This window comes from Lindgomyces ingoldianus, assembly GCF_010093535.1.
Source record: "Lindgomyces ingoldianus strain ATCC 200398 unplaced genomic scaffold BDR25scaffold_31, whole genome shotgun sequence".
Taxonomy (NCBI): domain Eukaryota; kingdom Fungi; phylum Ascomycota; class Dothideomycetes; order Pleosporales; family Lindgomycetaceae; genus Lindgomyces; species Lindgomyces ingoldianus.
In genome coordinates, this window is record NW_022985192.1 from 718319 (window position 1) to 741337 (window position 23019).

Below are 23019 nucleotides of genomic sequence, written 5' to 3' on the forward strand. Positions count from 1 at the left end.
AAATGACGGTGGTTTGCGGGACAACGCCCGCCGAAAACCGGAGCCAGCGCCAAAAACTCTCCATTGCTCCATCAACGAATACACCGTCCGAAGTTTCAAATGGACCCTACGTTCATTAAATGCGCCATTTCTGTTGATTACATATCTACGCATTCAATGTAGTACAGGTCGCTCCATAGTAGCCATTCACACCCCATAGACATGTTCCAAAATGCGACGCAACGCATACCCGAATCCACCCTATATCCCATGCCATCCAAACAATCAAACGGTCTATTCTGTCTGTATAACCGGAGCCCGAGGTTATGAAGTCATGGAAGTAAAGAGTCCGATTGCAGCATTAATACCAATATCTTTCGTCAGCCATTCTTATTCTACACACTCCTCTTTCCGAATCTAAACCTCTTCCTCCCCGCATTCTTCTCTGCTGTATTCGCAGCACCATTCGCTACAACACCTTCAGCACCATCCATCTGATATGCCTTCTCATTTCCTCTCTTCCTACCCGTCTTTACATCTCTCCTACTAGCACAGCAGCAGCACAACCCAGTCTGGATGAGCCATGAGAAGATGGCGAAAGCGCTTGCAGTCCACATGAAGCCGAACACGTAACTGCCAATGTTGGCCTTGATATTCAGTTCCTGGACACTGCCGATGACGTTGCGGAAGATAACGAACATGACGGTTGCGACGATGGAGGCAGCGGTGACGAAGAGCGCGTTGAGGAAGGAGAGGATGGCGAGTGGGAGCGTTAGCCAACGAGAGTAGATGCTGGAAGGCATGCCGAAGATGAGGACAAATGATATGACGGCTGAGGTGAGAAAGAGGCCGAACATGACTTGGGACGCGAGCTTGATCAGACCGAGGATGTCGTTGATGTCGGCCGGGAGGTTGACTAGAAGCAAGGATCGTTAGTCACCCGGAGGTAATAACGACAGCGAGCGAGGAAAGTGAATGGTATTGATCGTACTCGATGCCCCGGCTAACAGCTCATTCCTCAAAATCTCGACGGGATTAAACCAATAGAGCGCCTGCGGCTTCGAACAAAACGTAATTCCCTGGCTCTTATATCCCTCACAGAAGCCCCAAAGCCCCACCTGATAGAAATCATGCAAGCCTAGGGTCTGTGCAATGGTATTGATCAGTGCATAATTTGGCACTGAGGCCGGAATAATATGACTAAGGTCCAGTCGTATGAAGTACCAGCCACTGATAACGGATCTATTGTAGGAGCCGCCGACTTCAACGAGGATAAGGAATATGACGGTGATGCACAGGAAGAAGGAAGTTAGGAGGGCGAAGATCTTGCGCGTTCGGGTCGCGCGTTTTAGTTGTAGTTTCGTGGGCTCAGGGCCGATCGTAGGTGAGGTTGTTGAGGATGCGGGATTGGAGTTTTGGCGACGGTGGAAGAAACGCATCTTAACACTCTTCCTCCACCAAGCGCGTTAAGTGAAAGGGATAGAGAGGACGAGAAACAGAGAACGAGTGGCAGAAAGAATGAAATCCCTCAGATGCAGGCCTTATTGGAGACGTAACGCACTGACTGTTAGACTTGTCGAAGATTTATGGGGCTTTTGAGGCGATGACGTCGCGACAGCGTTGGCTGGCTAGGGAGCACGAATCGGCGCCTGGCCAGCGAGCCAAACAAAATACTAGAGAAACAAGTGGAAAAAGCATCTGACTGCAGCTAAATACACCATTTGAACAAGTTTGGCCAGTACTTAGATCTTGCCCAAGAATGCTCAGCCCAATTAGCAAAGCCCGGAACGACGCGTGGCCGTGGCATCCCTCATACTGACAAACCATTGCAATTGCTTCTCTGACAACGTTGCGTGGTTTTGATGAATATACAAGATAAACATAAGGATGATAGATTGAAAATGCATCGTTAGTAGTGACGTCAGATATGGGAGATTTTGTTTGAGTCTCCTTGAACTTCCGCCACTGTCTAGTCCGTCGTTCCTTTTAACCCCAAACCTCTCCACCTCGAACCATGGCTAGTTGCCATGAATGTGCTAACGGATATGCTTAGATCTTAGTTGTATTCTCCATGTCGTCCTACTATTTCGTATCGAATCTACCGTAATGCACCCTCGCTGCCAAATCTATGAAAATAGATTCGGCCGTTAGTTTCAACCTCATAGACTGCAGCCGTCCTTGTCTGTGAAGCCTCAAACCAGGACTTCGCTCCTTGCCAATCAGTTTCATTAACCCCTCTGTCAAAATACCCTCAGGGTCGTCTTCATGAGAAGTAAGTATCGTTTTCACATCGGGGTCTCGGACAGGAAGTAGGCGGATAGGGTTTGTCCAGTTTCAACGAAGGATCCATAGTCCAGCTGAAACTTTAGAATGTTCAATGCCTCTTTTCCACACCCTCATTTTAATACAAGATGTTTACACGGAGACTCTCTAAGTCTACATTCCACTATTGCTTGGCTGGAGTCCGATCTCAGGGGGTCCCAGTGGAGCCCTCTAAGACCAACACTGCCAATGTCACTGGTCGAAAAGCATCTTCCGATAAGAGCACCGCATTGTAATAATTCAAGATATATGGAACTCTAAATGTATTGAGGCTGTTTTCGTAGTAGTATCCTATGTTGCCTTCACGTGAGGCCCACGACGACGACGGGGTTCTGTCGCCTCCTACCTTTTAAATGACATATGTTAGTACTACTTAGCGATTAAAGTGCCAGACTTACACCACATCAGATCGCCGATAAGGGCTTCTTGCCATAGACCCGTAAGGTATTTTCCTTTTAAGTGTTTTTTCCGGTAAAGTCATGTTACGGCACTAGCTAAAAGGAACAACCTTTCATCCGCGTTCGTTAAGTATTTTGGACAGTAGGTCTCTACGATTCGAATCCATTTTAGAAGAGAGCAGATCGAATCATGTGAAATACAATAATAACAATAGTCATAGGGTAGGGTCTAATGTTTGCCTATCTAAACAGGGTAAGAGTGTTTAACCCTAAGGAAACGTCTCGACAGCACTGATTTCAGATACATCCACGCATGAGCACGAACCTTGTCTACCTTCTCCGAATCGCCATCCCAAATCTGAATTTCGAAAACCCTCAGCCACAGCCGCAGCGGATGCATCCTGAAAACGCAGCCAACAAAGTTTAAGGCAAGAAACCTGCGTCGCTTTACTCACCCCAAGAAGGAACAATAGTTATGTCGGCGTTGACATACGCTCCTACCATATGTCCAGCCTCCCACGTCCAGTCTTTCTAGGCGCCCCTCTCTTTAGCCCAGAGCATACGCACTGCATCAACCCATAGGTAACGGTAGCCTACTAGTCTGGCCACAATAACAGCGCGCCGTAAAGTGAAAGATGTCCTTGACTGCCACATTGCACAATGTGTCTCTATGTGCTACGCTTAGATAGATGGTGTCTTCGTCTTCCCTTTCGACGTCAACTACGCGTGTGGGAAGCTCATATTTCTCCTTCCAGCTTATTATAAGTGCGAGGGGTGTAGCCAATGTGTAAATTTGGTCTGGACTCCAGGGGTAAATCTGACGTTCAAACCTGGCCAAGGGGTAACTTTTTTCAGAGCCTAATCGTTCCTCAAACGCTCCCTCATCAACTAATCAACCAGCAAGCCAACTGATACAAACCATTTCTGATTCAGCCGCAACTGGGGGTTCCCAGCCATCCACATCATCTTGCCTGCCGAAGCGTTCTTATTGAACTAATCGCCGCGGTATAGAGACTTGAGCGCCTTCTACATAACAAACACCCGCGTCCTTCCACAATAATCAGTTCGTAAAGACTTATCCCTAAACTAAGTTAGCCTGTCCTAGCGCGCACCGTGCTTGTGGGATATGTACTGTGCTAGACAGTCGAATGCGGATCAAACTTCCACACAGCTACCGAGGTAGATTGTCATGCACATTTCGCCAAGAAAAGCGGTTGAAAAACCTAGCGAGAAATCTAAAGAGTAACTATTTTACGCACTGTGCTCGTATCTCCATGGATGCCGACTCTCTAAGTGTCGCTTCTAAAGGGAGGGAATCCAAGGCCCGAAACTTAGATGTATAGAGTCTAACAAGTATACTGCGAGTCCACCAAAAAAGGTAAAGTTGAAGGATATTGTCTAGCCTGGACGGTGTTGCTTATAGTTGTAAACTAGAACTCCTACAGCAGGCAATCGCAATGCCATCTATGATGAGCTTAGGAATCTATGTTCGATATGGGCAGGTGGCTCGCAGGTGGCAGGTCAACTTCCAGGGTTAGGTCAGGGCCAAGACTTGAAACTGAGCCAGAGGTCGAAAGATGCACCGAGAAACAAACCTGTGTTATCTTTTGCATTTATTTATCTGGTCATTATTCTATTTGAATTGATTAACCTACGAACGATAGATTGACGGTCCCTCCATGCTGTTGCGAGCGAGGTTCTTCGAATAGTGAAGATCTTATTTTAGTCGCACTGATCTGCCAAGGCATCATCCGGATCACCACGGAAGCATCTTTTCACGTCAACCTCCATTATCTCTACAGTACTCACATCTCAGCTATACCAGGGCACACAAGTAATTATTTGAACTTCCACTATTTATTTGCCTACCCAACCACATTCCTCCCCAGCTCACTACACTCCATATACATCTCCACAGTCCAACAGCACCAAGTTTAGTCAACTGCTACACATCGCATCTCCGACTTGACTCCACTCCTCACTATTCCAGAAAATAGAAATTACACAGAATCTAAACGCCTCCCGTACCTGAGAATCCCCATGTATAAACCCTAGGCTTCAACTATCGGTCATGCAAAGCGCCTGGGACTGCTTTGATCGAAAAGATGAATGATGATGAGGAGCAAGAATGATATGATATTTACAGCATCGGAGAGACTCGAAATATTTCTGTCGAGTCCTGTCCTGAGAGGGAACAAAAGAGGATGGTGTGATAGGGATGGGGGTACGCTGGTCTATGCTATTGAATGCCGGTCGTCGTCATGTCCGCAAAACAAAACAGGAATCAAGGGTGAGCGAGCTTTTGAGGGGTTGAAATCGGAAGCTCAGCCAGTGAGCACAGGATGAAGGAAACACTTTGTCGTCAGAGCCGCGTGAGAGATATACTTCGGTCATTGCGTTTGTCGAGGAAAAAAAGAACGCTTCAGGCCGGCGCAACCATGCTCATCTGCGGCCTCAGCGTGTTGACAATGTCATCCCTCGTGCCAACGACCCCTTTTGGTATCTTGCTGACACGATTTGCTCCGTTGCGGACAGCGAATCTACCTGCGGCAGACATACCTGAGCGGTTCGAACGGATAGACCCAGCGTCAGAAGCATTCGAGCCTGGATCACGGAAACGAGGAGGCGGGGCAAAATCAAGGGCAGTAAAGGTGCCCGATTTGCGAAGCATGTGTCTAAGGAGTATTAGTGAGGGTCAACGAAGAGATGAGACGTACACTTACGGGCTCGGCATAACGGCCAGGTCATCGTAAGCACTGGCGAGCGGCGTATGCGGTCTCACCGCCGGGCTATACGGCCTGGGAGTTCCCAGCGGGCTGTCTGGCCTCCTACCCAATTGCCTCTCTCGGAACGAGACCGGGGGTGCAAAATCGGTGGCATTGAAGATCATAGAGTCGTCCTTGAGCATGTGCGGCGTGGGAAGTGAAGCGAGGGTACTGGGTGGAGGCAATGGTTTCCTGGGCTGTGGTAACCGTCCGCTCATTGAAGACATGCCTCTTGGGGGTGGCATAAATCGTCCCGAAGACGCAGTCGAGCCATTAGACAAGTGTCCACCCCGGGGACCACCGCTCTGGAATCGAGGTGGAGCTCGAGGTGGAGGAGTCATAGCCCGGCGGGTTACGGGCTGAGCAAACGGAGCCGCAGGCTGAGCAACGACGAAAGCACCTGTGTCTGGATCGAAGATGGCACCATCGAGGTACTCCGATCCATAGTCCTCGTAATAGTCAGTATAGCTGTGGCCGCCTGCGGGCTCAGGTTTGGAATCATCGAAGTATTCCTTGTAGAAAGATCGAATACGGTTCGCTCGCTGCTCCGGGTTGTCGGTAGGGTCATCTGGCGGGAGCGGGCGGACGCTCATAGACAATCGGCGAGGGTCATAACCTAAATCACTCAGTCCTAGACCAGCATTCTCATATGGATCATTCATCGGCTTCCTTGGTTCTGGAGACCGACCACGGGTAGGCTGTGGCTCTACGATCCGAGGCTGTTGACGCGGTGGGGATGGGGGGGTGACTTTGAAGCCATCTCCGTAGCTCGAGTCGCTCATGAAGCTAGCCGTGTTGGAACTACTCTGGACAACAGCCGCTTGCGACTGGATACGGGGCAACTGAGCTGGTACTTTCTGCTCCTCTGTCGGGGGCAGAGCTTTTGCAAGGGGCACTGGTGGTGGTGGTGGAGGGCTCATTGGCTTGAAAGCAGTGTACTGGGGCTGGGGGTCTGGGGCTGGTGCTCCGTGGCTTTGCGGCTGCAAAGGTGCTGGTGGAGGTGGAGGCGGAGGAGGCGATTTGGTTCCTGGGCCAAGTGGACTGCGCGCTGTAGCTGTAGCCTCTGGGAACTTGATCTCCGGATGGTGCCTGTTCTCGGGTGACATAGACTCTCCACGGATTGGGAAAGACTGAGACATCCTCTGTGCGTTGCTCAGCAGGCCATCCTTCATCCGATGCTGACTGGAAGTTCCACCACTGGAGCTCGTATACACCGATCCATTATCTTGTCGGTATCCACCGGTTCGGCTTCCGCTCCGGATACTCGATCCATCCCCCTTGATGAAGGTCACCGGTCGGTACGGGTCATCGGGGTCATGCATCGATCGCGACATTGAGTGGAAAGATTCCCGTGAGCCTTGCAAGCCAGCAGGTAAGATGTACGGGCTTCCAATATCCATCGACATTCCCTTTCCCCGCCGCAGCTCCTTCTCAGTATCAAGCGTCGACATCTCAGGCCCCCCCGGCGGTCCCTTGCCCTTCTTCCCGCGCGGCCCAAATGCGGGATCCATGCCGAAATCAAGAGACTTGTGTGGGTCCTTGGCATCTTCTTCTTTTAGCTTCCTCAAATGCCGGCGGTGAAGAAAGATAAGAACGACTATGGCGATTACGATTGGAATTCTGCAGAGGTTAGCGTCGCCGACGTAATCCAAAGGGGAATCCTTACACTACGGCGAGCACAATGGGTAGTGTAGGGGTAGCCGTCGGCTTGTGGCATCCTGCATCGGTGTCATTTGTACATGTTGACCTGGGGACGAGGAGGGCGCGGGACCGCTCCATCAGAGTCGATCGGGTTGGGGTGCGCCGAGCCTCCATGTTGTTTGCTTCCCGCTTTGTACGGTGCATGTGGCGATGGGCGTGCTGATGGTGATGTAGGGGATGATCCATTCTGTGCCTCTTAAAACCTGTTCCTCATCCGCTCCAAGCTCCGAGATTGTTCGCAATGTATTCGAAGGGGAAGCGAGCCCGATAGTAGTGTTGCAGTCAGCGGTCCAGGGGTTTCTCGAGAGAGGGGAAAGGGCTTAGATATTAACAGCGTTAAGGTCGTTATGCAGAGGTCGTCAAGAGTCCGGCGGATGATCGAGCTGGGTGCATGTGCAATTGTCGCTGGAACAGAGGCTAAAGGAGAGAAAACAGAATCAAAGCAACAAACAGACACGACACCGTCTCCTGGCCCGAAAAGAATGACTGGGGTAAGATGGTGGAGGCGGGCCTCACGGAGATGTTGAAGGAGAGGAATGAGGAATTAGTAAAGAGCGGCTCCCACGATGTAAGGTGAGGAAAAGGGAGAGAAGCCGGGCGCGAGGAGATGAAGAGGCGCCAGGCTGGTGGTGATAGATCTGGACGCGGAGTCCGGGTGGATGCAGGTGGGCGCAGCGGCTGTGATTGGCCGCTGGGGCGCGGGCCAGGCGAGCAAGACGGTGATGTCGCACCAGCTTGAATGGCTTGGGCCCGCAGGGATGACTAAATTAAAGCCACAGTGTTTGATCACAGCACTTCACACACCGTGGGCGGTCTTGCAGTGCGGCGCCCGCAGCGAGTTCGAGGCGAACGGGGATTGCTGAAGCCTTCCGTCCAGCACTCCCAAACCCTCGAATCTCGTGTTTTCCTTGCAGCAATCGCCCGCGTCTCTCTCAAGGCGAGGCCAGCCGATCGTCACATTCAGGAGCTGCCAGTGTCTACACTTAGGCTAAGCTGGCTCTTCATCATCGCCGCTCCCCTGTCGGCCGATGCGAGAGAACTATGGATTGAGAGTGGCACGCGCCAAACTTGGGTCGTGGCGCGCATTTGGCCAGCCGCATACAGTCTAGTCAGGAACAAAACATTTCAGTCAGGCGAATCAGAGCACCTCACGCGACATGGCCCCCTGGCGCGCCAGATTTGAACCACAGGATGCGGCAGAACGTTCGAAGATTTGAGAGCAAGGAGAAGCGCGCTTGAGGCTCCTCATATCGGCCAATCGAGCATCTCACCTTCCAGCACCATTGCAACGGACCTCGTTGCTCAAGAATCAATCCAGCTAAATAAAACCCGTCTTGTCCGACGCTGACCTCAGGCCCCTCTGATCAGCAGTTTCCCCTTTCAGCACCATAAAGACAAAGGCCTCAACTCACCGAGCGCCGCCCAGACCGCACAGAGCCGGTTGTGGGCCTCATTTCATTTTCCATCGACACGCACACAGCCTCGCCGTGGCACGTCTTTGGAGTCGAATTTCTCGCTTGTTGCCATGCATGCCGCCGTGCACACCATAGTCGGTACGCTCCTCCTGTTTCTGGCAACCCATCTCCGCTCCGATGCCCTGTGCATTCCGACGCCGACATGCAGCTAAACATCGAGCCTTATCTTATATTAGCACTTCCATTATCGGTTAGCTGCCTTCACCACTCCTCATTTCACTAAATTGTGCACAAATACACCTTTTGCTTTATGAGAGCGGCGCCTTGTGCTACTAATGTCATCAGCCTCCTTTTCCATGCTTCCGCAGTTGCACGATGCCGTGCCGTTGAGAGAGCTTTGAGAAGGGTTTAGGAAACTATGGCTTCCATCAACGCTCGATATGACGAGCTTTGGCAGCCGGCTCAACAATGGCTGTCGGATGCACCGCTCAACCCGCAATCTCGACGTACGCGGCGTGCTTGACGTGCCGTTGAATGGCGGTTTGTTTTTATCATCGGGAAGTGATAGGGAGGTGGGGCGCCGAATTCCATTGGCAAATTTCTTTCTTTGATGAAGGGGGATTTGATGGGCGAGGCACGGTTGAGCAGTGGCCCTTTAGAATTTGTATGCCTCGTATCTCTAGAAATCTGTTTCATGCTTTGAGCATGCTGACAGGTATTACAGGTTCCTTACGGATTATTTATGGTCGTGTATTCCATTGTGCAAGGAGGAGAAAATGGAAGGTAGACAATTATTGGCTGCAGGATTTCGTGGGAGTAGCTTCACTTACCGCCCCACTGTGAGCTCTCAAACCTAAAACCTTCCTGCGATCTAGTTTAATCCCGATTCTTGCGAAGGAGCATAGAAATCACTTTGGCTTGGCCCTCATGGTGCTAATTTCACTCAGGCCTCCATATTGATTCTCTACTTCCATACCACTAAACACTCTGTCCACCGTTGTTGTCCTGGGTCCTGGGGGTGGTGCAGATGGCCCTGGCTCTGAAGTGCCGTAGATTTGGCTTTGTGTCGGCCATACAGTACCGATATCGCCTGGGGTAGTGTATAGCTCTCGAGGATCTACCTTCGGTGCTCTGTTCTGATGCGAGGTCTTCCGATTTTGCTTTCTCGCAGGTGCCTTGTAATTGGGACCCTTGAAAGACGGCCCTACTGCGACAGGGGATTGATCATTTGAGCCCTCATGCAACCTGTGCGAATAGGACTTCTCGTTCGGACCGTCTTGAATCGTCAGCATGAATCTTGCAAGCATGGTTGTACCCATCCCGATTCTTATGCCTGTCCATTTTAGTGTCCAAGGTTGAATCAAAGTTGGAGACGGAGGAGGAGGAGGAGCAGCTGATATAGCAGCAGGTTGACTTTCCACCGTCGTCGTTCCAGTCCCAATATTAGAGCCGTTCCGCATTGCCATGTGAGTAGTTCTGAAGAGCTCTTCGTCGTCTACGAAGTCATATCCAGTTTCCTCTTTGAGCCGCTCAAGTTTTATCTTGAGGACCATCTCTGCGTGCTTCATGTCCTCCTCTTTCTTCTTGGCGGTTAAGCTGGTATCCTGTCGAATTTTCTCCAGCCGACGTTGATGAGCCTTTTGGACTTTGACAGCTCCCTCTATATAGTTCGCCTTGATCTTCTCCCTTGTACGCTCAACTTCCTCATCATCCCCAATTGTATCTAGAGTCTGAGCGCTTTGTTGTAGTCGCCTATACTCTAGTGGTCTCTCAAGCCTATTCCTCTCTCGTACTTGAGAGACAGCTAACTCTTCGGTGACAACGGAATGAAAGTCATATTCCCCTTCGCCCATCTGCGTCTTAGCAGTGTCTATCACACTAAATTCTGACGGAGCAGCAAGAGTATCAAGAAAATCATCTGTTTTCTGGCGGCCTGCTTGAAGAATTCTTTGGTCCTCCTCTCTTTCGGCTCTTTCATCATTAGGTCCCACTGCTGCGGTAGCTTGTTTTCGAGGATGCAGAAGGCCGTGGGGATCGTATCTCGGTCGGAGGCGTGCGGGATTTCGAGGAGGAATAGGAAGATGGTGGCTTTCATCGTCACTACGCTGTAGACTGGGTGGGGTAACTACATAAATCAGTAGCTGAGGATCATCGCGAACGACTTCTGGACGCGGATGTGGGTTTTGTGTCGCCTCTCCTACTGGGGGTGTCGGTTGGGGATTGTCAAAGATGAACATCGACTTATTTATGTGCTCCTGTGCCCCCTTTCCAAACATTGTGTCTAGACGTGATGCTGAGCGACAAAGTTCTGAACAGTTGACAGAGGATGTAGGGTGTAGTGCACACCTCTGGAGGCTCGGTGAGCCTCGGAGAGAGGAGTTTGGTTTGTGAGAAGTATGTAGAATAGGTGAACCCGCTGGAAGCGTAGAATAGGCCTGGGTGCGGATAGAAGACCGCCCGCTAATTGTGCTCATGGAAGGAGCGGTGTTGTTGAGATTAGAAAGCAAACTACTTGGTCTTAGACTTGCGTTCTAAACACTGTTCATGATTTTCGTGCCCACTCGCGTGTAGCAAGTAGTACCCAGGCCTGTCCGCATTCACCCCCTGAATCGTTTGTTGAATATGGTATTGAAGTGAAGAAGACCGAGTTAGCCATTGCGCGGACAAAGGTATCGGCGCTCATGATTACTGCCACGGAACTTCGATTTCAGGCCCCTCGTCCAAACATTCACTGTCCCTTGAACTCCCCTCTTATTCTTTGCTATACAAATTAGTAAGTCATCAGAATTCTTGAGCTCTTCGTCGATTTGGGTCAAGGTGTGCCCAGCCTTTAAAGAAGCTACTATCGCCGAGTAATCAATCAATTCGGCTACAAGCCCGTTGCTTTGCTGGAACTTCTAGGTTATGTTTCGGCACCTGCTCGTCCCTCCGTGGCCGCGTTTCTCCTGCTCGGAGAAGCGGCTATTCAAGGTCGTACCGTTGTAAGCAATGGGCGCTCATCAGCGCATTATAGATGCTTCTGACGGCTTCAATTGAATATTAGCTATGAAGGATGTTGCGGTGAATGTGTCTTCATTTGTTAATGTGCAGATTGGTCATCGACCACATTCTGATCCTGTAGTGAACCATGTTTTGAGCTGTCTGATCTAGTGGGATCATTTCCATGGATCGTTTCCATGGGAATGACGAGGAAATGCAAAGCTCCATGTTGCGGGTATCAACCTAGTGAGTATTCTGTGAAACCGTCAGCAGATAGTGTTGAATGATTGGGGCAAGGTACCACTAAACAGAAGGCAGGATGGGAAATCCCACACATACTACACACTGACATCAGGCATTGAAGCAAAAAATAAGGAATGCTTAGTTAGAGGCAGGAGGCTGAACTCTGCTGACATTCTTCTTTCGACTGGTCTGAGGGGAGACCGATATTCAAGATTGGGTTAATGTCGCATACTATGTTTCAGCATGTAGGAGTCACCAAGAGTCGATCTGAGGCTTCTGAACCAAAGTAGGTGTTACTACCACATCACATTGGCTGTGTAGCGGTTGAATTGATAGGCCGTGAAATCGGCGCGATACCTAAGCATGCTAAACACGGGAGCAACTTGCAGTCGCAGTCCAACATTGATAACCCGTCTATACGCCAAAGACTCCGATGCCTGCCAACGCGTCCAAATCCCAACTTTCCCTACCAAGGTGATGCTGAGACTATGTACAGACGAAAACAAAGATGCTGGGGACAGATATCGCGCCTTCGATAACGAAATCAACGCCTACGAGTCGGAGGCGCCGTTGACCTCCATAACAGTGTATGTGGTTGTTTAGCCATCTATGCGACTCTGTCGCTCTATCTCCTCTCCTTCGAACTTCAGCCTTTGGTGCCATGACCGTAAGGATTCGTATGTTAACATGGTGGTGACGGCTGCAGGGACCGCGCGAACCATGTTGGTGCCCATGCCATTATAAAATGCTCTCCACCCTTCTTCATGTAGGATGGTCCTGCAAGTTCTAATTACACCTCGATATCTAGGTATGTTGATCATGCCGTCTGACGAAGCCGTTCCTGGAGGTCGAGTGTGGTGACCATAGCCGGGGTGGCCTCCTCGGAATGAGATCTCTTCATGAGACTGCGACGGTAGAGACCTCTGCTGGGTCTGGAGCCTGGTCCGAAGCACTTCATGAGGGTACGTAGCAGAAGTAGCGCAGATCTTGCTCAAGATGGTGGCTCCTAGAATGCCAACCCAATGCACGTTTTCGTCTTGATTGATCGTTTGGCCCATCTCCAGTCCGGTGAATTTCATTTTGAAGTACTCGTACAACGGGAATTGAATTGCAACGTGAGTAAGGCCAAGAAGGGCTGGAGCGAGACCCGAGTAAAATGCCGCTAGACCTTCGTTATGGTACATTTTCCGAAATGCGTCAAGAGTGCCTTTGTATTGCCATGGAGGCCGATGTTCTTCCGATGCGCGGGAGCTCACTTGGGACATTAACCTTGTCTTGATTACCCATATCGGGTTTGTGGCTAGAGTTGAACATGCGCCAGCAGTAATTGACGCAGATACCCGAGAGAGCCATTTGTCCTCTAAGACCTGGTCAGCAACCCGGGAAACAATTGCAGACGCTGGCGTTACAAACCTATACGCTGGTAGAAAAAGTCCTTTGAGAAGTCATACACGCTCATGTAGACGGCCCATGTCGGGATGTATCCTAGCAGCATAGGCCCGAGGCCTCTGTACATTCCCCGAACACCATCTTCGAGCCAAATAACCCGGGCGGTGCCTACAAGGCCATTGTAGACCATACGCGACGGCCGTGCAAGGTTGCGTGGGCGGAAGGATCCCTGAGCTTGAAGGCGGGTCTTGATGACGTCGAGGGGGCACGTCACAATGCCAGAGGCGATGCCAGCGGAAGCACCGCAAAACGCATTCACGCTCGAGTTTGGGAGGCTGGCACATCTGACGGCAAGGCTAGAAAGGCGTGAGCCCACGTGTGCATTCTGGGGTGGAGCGTCACGGGAGGGGAGTCTCGCAGTCGTCGGCGCATACCGTTCTCTGGTTGTACTCGGGGACGGCGGCGCATCGGTTCCTTCGGCGGACATTGTGGAAGCTGCCGACGAAGATTGAATTAGACTCTAGCACGAGCAAGAACAGCATGTCGGAGTGCGTTGCGTACATGCCGTCGTCCCCTTCCAGAGGCCTCAGTGTGCGGAAGCCCCGCAGCACTTGAGTGACACAATAGCTAGCGATTGAGCGGCTCCATTGACGGGCGGACGCAGGAAGCAGGCCGTGGTGTCGAGTGAAGGCGTGCAGCGGGAAGCAAGCAGTGAGTGGCGCTGCGGAGGAGTGAATTGCCCGGGGCGCAGGACTGCAGAGGCGGAGGGTGAGGAGCACAGTGTTTGGCTGGGCACGAGGGAATCTGGGAAGTGCGGTTGCGGGCGGGGAGAGCTCGGCCCTGCAAGAGCCAGACAGATTTAGCTTGGCACGCTTGAGCCAATTCGCGACAGCCTTTTGTGCTCAACCTCACCACTCCACCGACGACACTCTGCCCCCCAATTGACCATCCCCTACACCCTATCACCACCTGCGAACCGCCCTACGAGTCCGCCAAAGCTATGTCTGTGCCGTCGCTCGCCCCATTCATCGCGAAGCGCAAGTGGCTACAAGCCTGGGTGAAGCCGCTAGCCACCTGGTACACCAATGCCGCGGGCTACAGGCAGCTGGGATTGAGGTGCGGGACCCCCGCCCCCCGAACTGCGCAATTAACTTCCACTCCTCATGAACGGGTGCTGCAGCATTTTTTGGCCTTGTCGAGCCGATATACTGACGGCTATCACTCCGTAGGGCCGATGATCTGATCCCCGAAGAGAACGACGTCGTCCAGCTCGCCCTCAAGCGCCTGCCACCGAAGGATGCCTACGACCGCGTGTTCCGCCTGCGACGCGCCTTCCAGGTATATATAATTGTGTGATGGAGACTCCGAGGAATCCAGCTAAGAAGTCGCAGTGCTCCGTATCCCACCAGCTGCTTCCGAAGGAGGAGTGGACCAAGCCCGAAGAAGTAAGATGGTTCTTGTGTACTAAATGAATGTCAACTCACGCCATTTCAGGATGCTCCGTATCTCACGGTTGTCATCAACGAGATCCAGGCCGAGATGAAGGAGCGGGAGGATCTGGAGGCCATAATTGTTAGCAAGAGGGAGAAGAACACAAAGGAAGGTCATTGAATTAAACCTGTAAATTAGGGACTGGTTTGACATCGACATGATTGGTTGATTAGTAACGAGCTGTGCATTAGAGTGTATATCAAGAAGATCTCTTTTTCCGTCACTGCACTGCAACTTTTTGCATAAGGCACCCCATGAGAACTAGGTGGCATCTAGCAACCGCGATTGGCACTTGCAGCTTTCGAAATAACCACTGAATCGAAAATGTGAGGGTCATTTTCTCTAGCTTACCGGATGATCCCGTTTCTACATGCTTCTTTCTCTCTTCCATTACCCTATAATTTTTGGTTAAAGGTAGGTACTTTCAATTGTCATCATCTAATCCAGAGCACTTGTGAACGTCCCGGTTTCGAAACGGCATTGATGGTTCATATACCGATATATGCCCAGGCGCTGATGATCCGCGAATTTGCTAACTTTATCCATTTTTTTTTTTAGAGAGAGAATTCTTTGACGAAGAATGAATCACATAGACGTGGTTTTAGTCAGACCCTTTGTCAGACTGCACACATGTACCTTAGCCAGCGTTTCTTGGTGGAGAGAGTACTATCATGGCCTTCCATTCCTGAGACCATTAAACAGTCACTTGTATTGGGCAAGGTTGGACAAGATTGGACAAGATTGGACCCCAGCACCACTTGCCAAAACGCTATTGTTTCTGGGGATTTCTCACGACTCTAACTCTAATCTAAGACTTTGAGGTGCCGTTAACACTGCTCGGAGATTTTGCGATACGGGGATCCGAGGCCTCATTTGTCAGCGCGCGAAATCATGTGCCCACCTGTCATCGTGTTTCCCCAGTTGACCGCGCCAGACGTCAAAATCCCCTCATCTTCATGTCCCTCGCTCAACGACGTTAAAAGCGGCACCGCTTGTTGCACAAATTCTTGTAAGTGGCTCACGTCTTTCGATCTAAAGTAAGACCCATCGAGACTAGATTCCGTCCCGTCCTATCGTACAACAAGTCACCATGTCTCTCCGACGCTCTGCTCGTATCTCGACGAGAACTCTCATAGCTAAGCCCGAAACAAATTTTCTGAACGTCCCAACGAATTTCGAACCCAAGAAACGCGCTGCAGCGACCAAAAAGCGCAAGAACAGAGCTTCAGCAGCCTCCACTGCCCAAAAGGCTGAGGAGGTCCCCTTCTTGTCTGGCATCATCAAACCCCCTGAGCCACAGTCCGCCATTCCAGAAGTTCCAGTGACTCCTGTATCTAAGAGGCCCAGGGCTGCTGTAACGAGCCCTGCTAAACTCCCACCCTTCACTCCAACACCATCTGGCGTAGGACTTATCGCATCTACAGTAACTGCGCCTTTCTCAGAAGATGGCACGTACGAGAAATCACGCCCCACAGAGCCACATACAACCAATGCTCCTCTTTCAACGTCTGGAGGATCACGAGTCGTAGCATACACTTCTTCTCCCATTCCAGCCCCGTTCGTATCGGAAGACGAGACCACATCTCCAAGCAAGAAGAGAAAAGCGAAAGCAGTTGTCCCACCAGATGTTGGAGCACTCCGTCCTCCAACTTCAACGATTGACACACTATTGAAAGATGCTTGTGAACATCTATGCAGCGTCGACCCGAAACTTAAGGCCCTGGTTAACAACCATCATTGTAAGATGTTTAGTCCTGATGGTCTGCGCGAAGTTGTGGATCCGTTTACGGCACTGGCGAGTGGGATTATCGGACAGCAGGTACGTCACAGACTTTTCTTACCTTCTCTACCTCAATTCGCTAGTGTGGCTCTTTAATACCCCACAAATTGATATCAGTGCGTATACATAGGTATCTGGCCAAGCCGCCGCCTCCATCCGTAAGAAATTCACCGGCTTATTCGAAGACACGCACCCCGAATTCCCCTCCCCAGCCCAAGTCATCCAGAAAGACCTACCCACGCTCCGTACAGCAGGACTTTCGCAGCGGAAAGCAGAATACATTCAAGGATTAGCCGAAAAATTCGCTTCCGGGGAACTTAATGCCCGAATGCTCATCAATGCCAGCGACGAAGACTTAATTGAGAAACTGGTAGCGGTGCGAGGACTAGGAAGATGGTCCGTGGAAATGTTCGCCTGCTTTGGGCTTAAGAGAATGGATGTGTTCAGCACGGGGGATCTGGGCGTCCAGTAAGCTCTCTTCTCTTTTCCACTCTACCCTATTCTACGTCTTCAATTCTCTGTGCAAGCTGGACAGCAGTGAAGACCGACCCCCTCAAACACACACAATGCCCTTAGTGTCTAACGCAGTTGCGCAGACGAGGCATGGCAACATACATGGGCAGAGATGTTTCCAAGCTCAAAGGCAAAGGTGGCAAGTGGAAATACATGTCCGAGAAAGAGATGCTCGACATCGCGGCCAAGTTTTCTCCGTATAGGTACGTCACTTGTATTCTTCTGTCAACCAGTATCCAACATCCATCGTCCAATCTCTGGCTTCCCAGTCATCCGTCACCCGCCATCCTTGTCTGGCTGGGCGGGGGTCTCGGGGATCAGGATGCTAATGCAAGTTAGGTCGTTGTTTATGTGGTACATGTGGAGAATCGAGAACGTGGATATTAGTGTGATGCAGTGATTCAGAGCGAGTAGAGCTGGCTGTGGGTGTCAAGTATAGAGGATTGAGTTTGCAACACATTTTGCAAGGCAGACAGACAGACAGACAGAAAGGGTGGGAAAGCTGAGCACGGGAAGCGAATGTAAATGCTAAATGGCAGTGCCAACAGGTATATAGGTACGAAGCTAATGAGGCATCAATACGCTCTATTAAATTTCTCCAAAAGGTATCAGTCTATCTAATACACGCATGCCGGTGCCTTCTTGCTCAGTACGGGACAGTCCTCTCATATTACTAGTCTGATGATTTCTCCTAAAAAGAACGATAGTCACATATCATGTTGGAATTAAAAACATATCTACTTGTGGACGAGTGAGCGCGAGACCTCAAATTTAATCAACAGTTCTTCCTCTCTTTCAAGGCTCAGTATCATGGTCGGAATATAGGACTTCCTCAGAGTGCGTGCGAGGTTCGGAGATTTGTCCTAGCCTACCATCGCATTCCATACGTAGTACATGGTTCATTTCGTTAATGTATCAGTCGACGTCACGATGCAAAAGTACTGTTTTGACTTAGTACTGACAGACTACTAGTCTATGTACTTTGTAGTTAGTCTGCATTCCTCGCTTCGCGATACCTACATGAACACCTAAGTACTAACCGAGAAACTATCTGAAGCATTACATGAAGTTGCAAGCATCTGGGGGCACTGGAGTTCTAAGTAATCATTTTGTACGATAGACAAGGCGCAGGCGGTCGAAGAATAGGACAAGGGCCCGTCAGTTTTCGCCTCTCGTCTCGTTGTGTGGCGTGAACTAAAGATTTGAGATACAATGCTGCTACGGGCGGGCTAGGCTGTTTGAGATATGCAGGAGTGTAGCTTTGCGGGGATAGACTTGCATTAAACCCTGGAATAGAAACACGCTGAAAAAAGAGAAAGGGGTGTTAACAAAGAGAAAGCTTAGAGGAAAGGCGAGGAGGCACTAAGGTGCGATTTGAAGTCGCACATTGGGATACCGTGGACTTTGTGTTTGTTGTGGGCTACGGCAGCTATGTTGGAAAGCACCAATACTCGAGGGCCGAACATTGTCGCGTCAAATGTTGCACAAGCGGGTGTCCTTTGCTTCCTTCGCCGTAACGGACAATTATAGAAGCTGTGACCACACCGGGAACATCCGTTTTGCTGGGAGACACCTAGCTTCATATCCCAGTCCCCAACTTTCAAGTAGTTTTCAAGTACGTCGTAGGCTATCGAGTATTAAGAAAGAACACCGCCATGCTGCTTTCATTGCTGGGGGAGAAGTGAGTTTGTCGAGTAATCCTCGAAATCAAGGAGGGCTCATCCCCGAACCACAGATGTGTTTGTGGACGGGGAGCGCCACACAGCCTCGCCAGCCTCATCCTGACGATGTTGCAGAAAGTGGCTTGTTGATGAAGCTCCTGAGGTGATAACATGTGAGAAAGATGTGCTCTGCAGTAGCTGCAAATCATGACTTGAAGCCTGGCGACGCAGGTCGTTAAATTGTCTTTGTTTCAAACAGAATCCTGGACTGGGCGCGGAGATTTCCACATTTTGGTGATCTAGCACATCCGGCCGGAAAAGGATTCTGATTAGCGAGACCCATTTGTTAGCGGAACAAGAGATCAACGTGTCTCCCGATGGAAGGGAAGAAGTGAGCCGGCAGAAAAGGGAGAGCAGCAATTCATGCGTTAAACCTAGCGTAACGGAAAGGGTATCTCAAATCTGTTTCCAGGGATCTTTCCGAGGCATCAAACCCCATCGAATTCGAATTATTCCCATGCGGATCGTGGTGTTGGTTAGCCAAGGAAGTTTGTCCCAGAACCATGGTGCCAATAATCATCCCTTTTAATGGTGGCCTGCACTCCCTTGCATGCTTTACGAAAAGGAGAGTCGCCCGTAACCTGCTCGGGGAGATCTACAAAGGATTTCTTGATACTGTTAACGGGATTTCGGGGCTGCGGTAACGAGTGATTGGCGGCCCAGAAAAAGCCTATCAACCGCCAATGGAAGAAGTCATTAACGTTTGCAGCTTGCGACGCTTGTCAGAAGAGCTTGTGGGGGGATTGCGCGGCGTGCATTTGAGATTCTGAGACCCCGTGAGAGCTCCTGAGACTCTGGAGCAAGGCACAGGTGTCCTGCTTAATTGTGCAGCAAAGCGGAGAGTCCGATGCATTTCTGTCGAGCAGTACCAGGTAAGAGCGCGCCTCTTTGTGGCGAGATGGCGAGGCGAAGAAGAGCAAATAAAGGCGGCGGAAATTGGCCAGTCGTCTGGCGGCGGCGTCAACTGTGGCGTGCCCGAGAACGCCATCCGAAGACAAGCCAGCCTTGGAGACGTTGAGACGATTCAGCCGAGACATGATCTATCTTGATTTTGCACGCTCATTGCTGGGGCGCATGTTGAGGAAAGCGTTTCGAGAGGCTCTTCCGCGCATGATTCGGCGGGCTAAAGAACAAACCGGCACTTCAAGCAGGATTTGCACGAGCTCAACAGGATAGATGCAGCCCGTCTCACCAGCTGTCACAGGCCTTGACAGCGGCGCGGTAACTCGAGCTCGTGCAAACACACGATGGAGGATGCTGCAGCACGGGAGGACGCAGCAAAGAGATACCCATCGGCGGCCCTTCTCAGGCGTGACTCGCTGGGAGCTGGATTCACCGTCGGTCGGTGGCCACTAGCATCATCATCGCGCTGCGTTGGCGTGTCCGGGTGTGCACTGGCGCGAGCGATATCACTGATTCCAAGGCCTTGCCCTATTCGGCTAGCGCGTCTTTGTCGGTCTGGTGTGGCAGGTGCGGCCCCGGCCACTCCTTCCTCCTTTTCTATCGCCGGCTCTCCCTTAACCCTTCCCATCTCCAAACTCTTCCCAACCCACTTTCGTTCTCACGCAGCCTCGCCTTCCAAGACTGTTGGCGTTGTTTGGCTCGTGAGCCCTATTTCTTCCCTCGTTTTTCTCCTTCTTCACATTCGCTCTGTAGCATTGTTCGATCCATCAACAACTTATCTCGTCCCAGCTCGTGAGCAGTCTTAATATCCCAGGTTCGTACCACCCTGCCTTGGCACACACGGCACCCAATTGAGGCCGGGACGCGTCTCTGACTCCGCTGCTACAGTTACCGACTTGCTTCACGTCGACAACAATGTCTCCCATGATGAGGATCGTGCTGCCCGCTCTCGCGGTTGCCAGCACCGCCTTCGGTATGTACCCTCCCTCTCAATGGCCCCAGCATGGCCTCGAATTGACCACCTTTGCCGTTCATGGCGCTGACTTGCCTTCCCCTAGCTGCCTCGTGCAGTATCTCCAAAACTGCAACCTCCACCATCCAGAACTCGGGCGATGCGACCGCGTTGGCTTCGTGCAAAACTTTCTCGGGGAGCATCGCCATCTCCACAGGCACCTCGGACCCAATTGCCCTCGATGGCGTAGAGAAGATCGACGGCAACCTAGCGTGCACTAACAACTCCGCTATTCAATCCATAAGCGGCGGCTCTCTGTCGGAAATCACGGGCCAGTTCCTGCTTGACACGGTGCAAGTTCTCAACACGGTGAACTTCCCCAAGCTCGCTACCGTCGACTCCCTCAAATGGAACGCCCTCCCCAACCTTCAGACCCTGCAATTCAACAACCAAATCACTAAGGCCTCGAAAATCGACATCCAGAACACGCAGCTTCAGTCGCTCCAGGGTATCAACATTAAGAGTGTGGACACCCTGTACATCGCTAACAATCGGTACATTAGCGACATCTCGATGCAGCTCGGCAATGTCACTAGTTCTCTAACCCTCGAGGCGAACAACCCTGAAGTTAACGTTACTTTCCCTAACCTGATCTGGGCCTTTAACATGACGTTCCGCAACTGCTCTTCAGTTGAGGTGCCGTCTCTGGAGTCCCTGAACGGTTCCATGGGGTTCTACGGGAATGTTCTCACCAGTTTTTCTGCCCCCAATCTCACCAAGATTGGAGGTGCCCTTGCCTTCGTCTCCAACACTGAGATGACGAACATCTCCCTCCCCTTGTTGACTGAGGTCTCGGCCAACCTGCAGATCGCGAACAACACCAAACTCGGCAAGATCGACGGTCTGCCCCAACTAAAGACCATCGGTGGTGCTCTTGACTTCAACGGCAACATGTCCGAGTATGTCACGAACCAATTCTCTACACCGAGCTACGCTGACCAGACTAGTATCCAAATCCCCCAGCTCAACGACGTCAAGGGTGCCTTCAACTTGCAGTCCACCGGTGACGTCCAGAAGGAGTGCGACGACTTCTTCAAGCCGCTCAAGAACAAGGGCAAGATTCAGGGCAAGTTCGTCTGCGTCGGCAGCGTCGCTAAGCCCGGTGGTGAGGGCACCACGCCAACTGTCACTGGAGCCAGCGCCAAGAAGACTGGTGCTGCCTCGACCCTGAATGTCCAGAGCAACGCTGCTATGGGCCTTATGGGCCTGGCTGCTGCTTTCTTCTTGTGAACGGTTTCATGACGCTGGCGTTTCGAACATACTTGCATAGACTAATAATGGACCATCTGTTTTCCTTGATAGCATAGCGGCATCTCGCTTGCGAGCGCCCTGGATGGTCGAACGATGTCATTGAGGACTGAAGGGGATCTTGTGAGGGGGGTAATTGACCAGCATGCATCAGTTGTATGTATCGATTGGCCACGACAATCGAAGTTTAGTGGACTCTTAATATGGCACACCATAGCCTGCTTTCGAAAAGTCTCATCCGCGGACTAGGTGGCGGCGGGTTTTGATGGACGGCATTCATGGATCTGTGCCTTTCTCTCTTTCACTTTCGTGTCTATAGGTATGCCCTCTCTCTATTATGTATGTTGCAGCGAAAATGCATTTCTTGGCCCAAAGCACTCATGTGCACATGATATTTGGAAGTGCTGTGTCGTTTCCGTCTAGAGCCATCATCTTTCTAGCATTTTCCGTACCACCACTCTGGCTCTCGTCTGACTTTGCCCAACTCCTTTTCCTGGCACACCTCGACCGAGCCAAGAAACGCTCGAGCACCCCTGGCCAGAGAAGGGGTCGGATAACGGCTTAAACTCCACGCGGTTACACAGCAATCCGAATTCAGTGCATACTGTGGCGTTACCAGCATCTTCCGACAAGCGCATCTACCGCCAGACCGATGACAGGCCCTGGCCAGGCGCGGCTGCTTCAGATGCCTGCTCACAGGCGCTCAAAGTTGGTCCCCGATTCAGCAGCGTACAGGAGCTTTGCCGACCATGAACCGCGTAAAGAAATGACCTCTCAGATTTCCGTTCTGGTCCCGGTCAAGCCATTGATCTTAACTTGTCTCAAAATCGAGAACTACAAGCAGCTCCAGCTCAGACCTATGCAAGCCATCACGGGTCATGGCTGCATGCACACGTTCTTTCTGTTCTTGGGTTATTAACGGTGTGAGCTTGACCCGTCACACCATTGGTCGTCCAACAGGAACCGTTATCGACATTATCGGGCCCATGAGGGTGGGAACTAAAGACGTAAGTACTTATCTTGTATACCATTGGTGGATTCGAGGGTGGATTCGTTGGTGGAGCTATCGAAGCTGCGGAGCATTTCACTAGGATTTCCCCAGCTAACTGGCCGCCTGTCACTGAGACGAGTGCTGCGGTTTCAATTGCGCGCAAGGGGGC

At 51.2% G+C, this 23019-nt stretch overlaps 10 protein-coding genes across 10 annotated transcripts; 5 read left to right on the plus strand and 5 right to left on the minus strand.

Moving 5' to 3' along the window:
- Window positions 1-87: 87 nt before the first annotated feature.
- Window positions 88-1680, minus strand: BDR25DRAFT_292946 (uncharacterized protein). The gene is made up of 2 exons (XM_033688685.1): window positions 971-1680; window positions 88-895 (listed from the first exon to the last, which is right to left on the minus strand). The coding sequence occupies exons 1-2, from the start codon at window positions 1416-1418 to the stop codon at window positions 375-377; spliced, it is 969 nt and encodes a 322-aa protein (XP_033543955.1). The 5' UTR covers window positions 1419-1680; the 3' UTR covers window positions 88-374.
- A 3403-nt stretch (window positions 1681-5083) lies between these two features.
- BDR25DRAFT_73431 (uncharacterized protein) lies at window positions 5084-7601 on the minus strand. Its single transcript, XM_033698972.1, has 4 exons — window positions 7369-7601; window positions 7131-7226; window positions 5423-7084; window positions 5084-5374 (listed from the first exon to the last, which is right to left on the minus strand). The coding sequence occupies exons 1-4, from the start codon at window positions 7377-7379 to the stop codon at window positions 5122-5124; spliced, it is 2022 nt and encodes a 673-aa protein (XP_033543956.1). The 5' UTR covers window positions 7380-7601; the 3' UTR covers window positions 5084-5121.
- A 1354-nt stretch (window positions 7602-8955) lies between these two features.
- BDR25DRAFT_73405 (uncharacterized protein) lies at window positions 8956-9455 on the plus strand. Its single transcript, XM_033698971.1, has one exon. It carries the CDS (start codon window positions 9115-9117, stop codon window positions 9421-9423), a length of 309 nt encoding a protein of 102 aa, XP_033543957.1. The 5' UTR covers window positions 8956-9114; the 3' UTR covers window positions 9424-9455.
- On the minus strand, window positions 9456-10856 carry BDR25DRAFT_376776 (uncharacterized protein; the record flags this gene model as incomplete). Its single annotated transcript, XM_033697462.1, has 1 exon — window positions 9456-10856. The coding sequence occupies one exon, from the start codon at window positions 10854-10856 to the stop codon at window positions 9489-9491; it is 1368 nt and encodes a 455-aa protein (XP_033543958.1). The 3' UTR covers window positions 9456-9488.
- Window positions 10857-11261: 405 nt separating this feature from the next.
- Window positions 11262-12024, plus strand: BDR25DRAFT_359143 (uncharacterized protein; the record flags this gene model as incomplete). The annotated part of the gene is made up of 5 exons (XM_033696050.1): window positions 11262-11313; window positions 11376-11561; window positions 11624-11648; window positions 11702-11805; window positions 11837-12024. 5 exons carry the CDS (start codon window positions 11262-11264, stop codon window positions 12022-12024), a joined length of 555 nt encoding a protein of 184 aa, XP_033543959.1.
- A 97-nt stretch (window positions 12025-12121) lies between these two features.
- Window positions 12122-13678, minus strand: BDR25DRAFT_345266 (mitochondrial folate transporter-like protein/carrier; the record flags this gene model as incomplete). Its single annotated transcript, XM_033694031.1, has 2 exons — window positions 12122-13162; window positions 13216-13678. The coding sequence occupies 2 exons, from the start codon at window positions 13676-13678 to the stop codon at window positions 12402-12404; spliced, it is 1224 nt and encodes a 407-aa protein (XP_033543960.1). The 3' UTR covers window positions 12122-12401.
- Window positions 13679-14102: 424 nt separating this feature from the next.
- Window positions 14103-14905, plus strand: BDR25DRAFT_305896 (uncharacterized protein). The gene is made up of 4 exons (XM_033690514.1): window positions 14103-14307; window positions 14421-14529; window positions 14583-14636; window positions 14686-14905. The coding sequence occupies exons 1-4, from the start codon at window positions 14192-14194 to the stop codon at window positions 14800-14802; spliced, it is 396 nt and encodes a 131-aa protein (XP_033543961.1). The 5' UTR covers window positions 14103-14191; the 3' UTR covers window positions 14803-14905.
- Window positions 14906-15629: 724 nt separating this feature from the next.
- BDR25DRAFT_267992 (DNA glycosylase) lies at window positions 15630-17483 on the plus strand. Its single transcript, XM_033687082.1, has 5 exons — window positions 15630-15691; window positions 15740-16501; window positions 16593-16930; window positions 17059-17178; window positions 17315-17483. The coding sequence occupies exons 2-5, from the start codon at window positions 15773-15775 to the stop codon at window positions 17373-17375; spliced, it is 1248 nt and encodes a 415-aa protein (XP_033543962.1). The 5' UTR covers window positions 15630-15691; window positions 15740-15772; the 3' UTR covers window positions 17376-17483.
- Window positions 17484-19404: 1921 nt separating this feature from the next.
- Window positions 19405-20574, minus strand: BDR25DRAFT_376780 (uncharacterized protein). The gene is made up of 2 exons (XM_033697463.1): window positions 19943-20574; window positions 19405-19736 (listed from the first exon to the last, which is right to left on the minus strand). Exons 1-2 carry the CDS (start codon window positions 20225-20227, stop codon window positions 19419-19421), a joined length of 603 nt encoding a protein of 200 aa, XP_033543963.1. The 5' UTR covers window positions 20228-20574; the 3' UTR covers window positions 19405-19418.
- On the plus strand, window positions 20515-21841 carry BDR25DRAFT_235793 (GPI-anchored cell wall organization protein Ecm33; the record flags this gene model as incomplete). The annotated part of the gene is made up of 3 exons (XM_033685527.1): window positions 20515-20576; window positions 20671-21510; window positions 21559-21841. 3 exons carry the CDS (start codon window positions 20515-20517, stop codon window positions 21839-21841), a joined length of 1185 nt encoding a protein of 394 aa, XP_033543964.1.
- Window positions 21842-23019: the final 1178 nt, after the last annotated feature.